General features: G+C 34.8%; 1 protein-coding gene across 1 annotated transcript; it reads right to left on the bottom strand.

The window, feature by feature from the left end:
- Positions 1–2,959: 2,959 nt before the first annotated feature.
- LOC126908988 (uncharacterized) lies at positions 2,960–5,185 on the bottom strand. Its single transcript, XM_050691346.1, has 2 exons — positions 5,121–5,185; positions 2,960–3,638 (listed from the first exon to the last, which is right to left on the bottom strand). Exon 2 carries the CDS (start codon positions 3,596–3,598, stop codon positions 3,104–3,106), a length of 495 nt encoding a protein of 164 aa, XP_050547303.1. The 5' UTR covers positions 3,599–3,638; positions 5,121–5,185; the 3' UTR covers positions 2,960–3,103.
- Between the last annotated feature and the right edge of the window lie 6 nt (positions 5,186–5,191).

Raw genomic sequence — 5,191 nt, 5'->3', positions numbered from 1 at the left:
GTTCATTTGTATATTTTGCACGGAACAGCGATACAACGGCGAACGGAGGCCACGAATATTAATTGACTCTCTTTTCATAAGCCGCCGCGATAAAAATTAAATAAAAAACCCATACGCCCTTTGCCGAATCAGTACAACTCGGAGTTTGTAGTGTGAGATCGACTTCGATAGCTTTACACTTGTTCGTGTACACAATAGATGTTACGGCCAAGAAAGTTTCATCGGTGTGATGGAGCGGAACGAGCATCGAGAAACTTTAAATCGAGTGCCGCCCAAGTATACAACTCGTCTGATGATAACGTCGTGGCATCAGTCTAAGGGACCCAGTTGATACCTATTCGGTCTCGAGTGTGTTCCCGCAGCTTGTGTACTTACCGAAACCCGACGCGGTTTCGCGGCCGTAACGACAGAAGAAAATTAACATTTTATTGTGACTGTTGTTGTTCGGAGGTACGGAAATTTCATTGGTACACGTGGTAAAAACAAAAGAACACCGCGGACGTGATTTATGGACACGGTCCGTACACTGTACACAATACACAACGCGTACTGCGCTGACTAATATATTATGCGACTAATCGGTTTCGGGTACACAAAGCCCATTGTACCTCCTCGCTGCTTTGGTGTGCACTCAAAACTACCGTCCGGTGAATAGGGTTACTCACAGTGCTTACCCATTCTCGTCATTAAAACGCACTGCTTCGTCTAAGTATAAATTAAAGTATCGAGGAAAGTACCGAAAACGATTCTTATAAAAAAACCAATAAGCCGACACGTCTGGTGTTTGGAGTAACAAATGTTACTCGGCTTATTATCCGCTGAGAAGTATAGAACGTTCGTACATTCAGAAATAAATGAGTTCCTATGAATAACTGTTCAACAGGGTGATAATAATATTTAAGTCGAGACAAATTTGTTTTATAATTAAGACGATCGAGTGGCACTTTATATTGGAAAATAAAATATTCAAACGTTTGCTTACTAGTTAGTCTGAAGCAATCGACACAACCTGTAACATGCGTGTGAAATGGGATACGTTATATTATAATGTATCCAAAATGAAATGTTAAAATACGTTAATTTGTTAAATTTCTTAACTAGCCTCGGTAAACGACATTTGCGTTACTCATTTAACGTCAATCATACACTTGTTTAATGGCACAACAACATAATTTTATTACCCAGCACCTCAGACTTCCTGATCTTGGCGCCCCCTATCGGTTTCCGGTGACAGCGACATCAACAAGAGAAACGTTTTAACGTTTTATGCGACTCCAAATAGTTAATCTCCACTTAAAACGTTTCATGTTATAGTTATACGGTCATATTTTTTTTTATTATTACCACACTTTCCTTGAATAATCTTAAATTGTGTATTTCTTTTTTTTTTTTTCATTAGTCTGTATTGACGACTTTATCCATGAAATCTGCCACGACAACGTGCTATGCGTAATCATTATCAATCATCAACATGTGCATTGATATTGGACAGAATCTTAGTGGTTTTCATTATTCGATTATTATTGAACCTTAACAATAATTAATCATTTCAAAAAATGTCATCGAATAATCTTTTCGCGTGATGGCAATTGCAATTTGCAAGACAATACGGACAGTACCATTAAAACAAAATATTATGCAAAAGGATAATGAACACTTGTTGATGTTGTACATTAAAATATACAGCATTGTATAGGAGGTAGTCGTATGTCTCAAAATGGAAAAAACGCAAAACCGTAATAATATTATAATGCAAAATAATTTATTCCAAGTAATAAATCAATTTTATGTACAAGCGTGTTTATAGACATTTTTACAAAACTTAATTTAATACAATATAATTGCATAATTTTATATGCTAATTATAAGTAACATACATACACTTACAATATTTTATACATAAAAATATAGAAAAAACATATATGGGCACTAAGTATATTATTCTAAAGGTAACAAAATGTATGGCGATCTAATGACATTACGCAAATTTCGATTTTGATTACTAAACAATAAAAAAAAAAAAAAAAAAAAGAGTCAAAAACGCAATAAGGTTTAGGAAAGTAATGAAATGAAACGAGTGAAAATAATCGACATAAACGTAGTAGAAAACAAGATCAAAAAAATAAAGAAATGTTTATTTTGGAGGGTTGTCGTTGACAAATCGATCGATAGTTTATCGGACAGCAGCAATTTAATAGTAAATTGTCTACGGATCGGGTGACGTCGCTGTTAAAAACCTAATTAACAGTTAGAAACGGAATCGACGTGGACCCGATAGAGTTCCAAGTGTTTCCCGTCCGAGGTGTAAACCCGTTTGAAATATCTCCAACCAAACGAGTCAACATCGGTATTTTCGATTTGTTAGATAATATTGTAAAACAATGCAATTCGAAAAAGAATAAGTTATATTGTTCCGGGGTGTCATCGCCGCCACAAAGACATGAGTATGTGAGCCAAGGGAAGTATAGTAGGCAAACACGCAACCAGTTTCACCGGTTGCAACATTTGACGCTGGGTTTATTCGTTTTTTATAATTCCGTACGGTTCTTGTCAAGAAGGTACTTAACAGTTTATTTATTTTACACAAACGCAAATATTGTATGATAAAAGAACTTCTTTGTAGGCACGATGACTATTGGTTTTTGTTTGTATTGGCAAAACGAAATGATTTTAAGTATTTAAACGACCGTTCGGATCGGAATGGTTATTTCGTGGCCGTCGAATCGCCTAACACAACAGAAAAAGTAGTATCACAGTTGAGATTCTTTTAAGAAAAACATAAAAAAATAAAACTAAGAAATAATATTGCAGAGACCGACAACGATCACAACGTCCATTCATACTAATAATAATTATATGCTAAGATCGAGAAGGCAACGTGATGCACAGTAATAATTTATCGTGAAATTTTCTACTAGTTACAAAAAAGTTTTTTTTTTTAACTAACGACGTTAACGACTCGACCGAACTTATCACAAATTGTTTAAATATAATAAAAATCATCTGTTAAAACGGTAAGCGAACATGAAAATCAAACCATAAATAGAACACGTTACCGTTTCACGTGAATTTTTATATGGCACCTCGTAGAAAACGGGCAGATCTAACTGAACTCTGTGGCGAAGTTGTCTTCGAATATGTACGGGTCGCCGTTGAAGTCGATGGGCGGCAGGGCATGATCGGCGAACGGCATGAACGAAGCGGCGTCCGGAAAGTCGGTGGCCAACAGGGACGGGAATCCAACGTCGGTAGAACAGGAAGAAGGCGAGAGCGAATAGGCGTTTAAGTCTCTGAAAACAGGGTCCAGAAAACCACAGCCGCCGCCACTGCTGCTTCCGGGTGGCGTCGACAGAGAGCACTCGCTCAGTAAGTCGGGCGCGTACTCGCTGAGTAGAGAGTCCACGTCCGACTGGGACGGCGAAGTTCCGGTCGCGGTACCTGGCGAAGGCTGTGCCGACAACAACCCGCTCAATGCGGAAATGTACTTCATGGCCAGCCGTAGGGTGGTGATTTTCGTCAGCTTTTCATTGTGCGCGTCCACCGCCAGATGCGGAACAGCTCTTCGGAGCGCTTCGAACGCCTCGTTGATTTCCCTCATTCTGCTCCGTTCCCGAGCGTTAGCAGTCTTTCTCCTGTACCTAAAACAATTACATAACAGCTTGCTAAAGTCACCATTTCTTTTTTTAACGACATAATTATTAACAGATTTATTTTTTAATTAGTTTATGACTAATAGTATATTATTTGGTAATAATATAAAATTTAATGTTACTAAATTCATTTAACGACAAAAATTCAAGGACAGTAATTATTTTTAACCTTAATAATGCCCGACAAAACTTTATGTTTAACTTTTTTTAATTTATAATTATTTTATTAAATGTCATTTCCGAAAAATATAACCATCTAGTCTAAAATAGTACGAATCTTATAGATTTCTACAATATTATAAATCAAACAAAAAATAAATAATTATAAATTTACGTTTGATTAAAATGATTACATGATTTTCAGTGATCGCAATGTAATTGAACGAATTTTTAATTTATTTAAGAAATACAATACATCTACAACGGATGCTGTAAAAAAATTGGATTTAATAATATTCATTATGACTGGTAAAACAAATAAGACCCGCATATGTATGTAATAATTATAATATTTTTCTTCAAAATAAAAGTAAAGATGTTTACTTTGTTAGGAAACGTGACGCTCATGTTTAGTCACTTGGTTTAAAAAAGCACTGTAATGTTTCACTTATTTATCTAAATTAAACACGAACTATACGCGTTTCTAACGAGATAGAACCAATTAAAAAGGTTTAATGAAGTTGCTACCCCAAGTGTACTGGGTGACTACAAACAAATCGATAAATCACAATTCGGGCGTGACTTAACAAATACATTTACTTACAAGCAATGTTTACATTTAGATTTAATTTCCATTTAGTATTGAATTTCAATAAAATTAATCAATAGATAATCATGAAGCATAAAACATGGATATTTTAACTTCAAAGAAAATGAACTGTATAAAAAAATAGTGTAAGCCTACCGAAAATTCAAAGACGAGATACTCGGGAGAATAAAAACTTCCGTTCTAATTATTGTCAAACAACAATAATAAAATTGAATACAACTGAAATCCGGAAGAATACAGAGAAAAGTAAAATTAATGACTGTAGAACCTTCCTGTTTCCGACTCGAACCCTGAATTATGTAATTTATAGATATTTAATACTGCGCCTAATAGATATCGGATAAGTGTATAACTTCTCAATAAAATTAAAACCCATTCAAGTGAATCAACGACTTAGATTATCTAAATATACTACAACATTTAGCAAGATGAGGAAATCTTCAATTTATTTTAATCTTGCTATTAATGTTTACAAACTTATGTATCGCAAAAACACTAAATTTCCGAGCACCCAAAATTTATTAATTAAACAAATAATGGAGCTTCATTGGGTTGATAAAAATTGCCTAAAAGATTTTTTACCAAAAACAATAAAAATATATCAATAAAACGTATATGAAAAAATAACATAAATCTAAATTTTTAATTTCTTTAAAACTTATAAAAACACTCGTAGTATTCTTGTAAAAAAATATATATACCTGCTTAGGGGTTTAGGTTTTTGCCTCCGTTTGGCCGATCGTCCTCGGCTCGAAGGCTTCCATCCCTCCTC

Source organism: Daktulosphaira vitifoliae, unplaced genomic scaffold, assembly GCF_025091365.1.
Source record: "Daktulosphaira vitifoliae isolate Bord-2020 unplaced genomic scaffold, ASM2509136v1 Scaffold_66, whole genome shotgun sequence".
Classification (NCBI taxonomy): Eukaryota; Metazoa; Arthropoda; class Insecta; order Hemiptera; family Phylloxeridae; genus Daktulosphaira; species Daktulosphaira vitifoliae.
The sequence above is the reverse complement of the archived record's forward strand: the minus strand, read 5'-3'. Positions and strand labels throughout refer to the sequence as shown.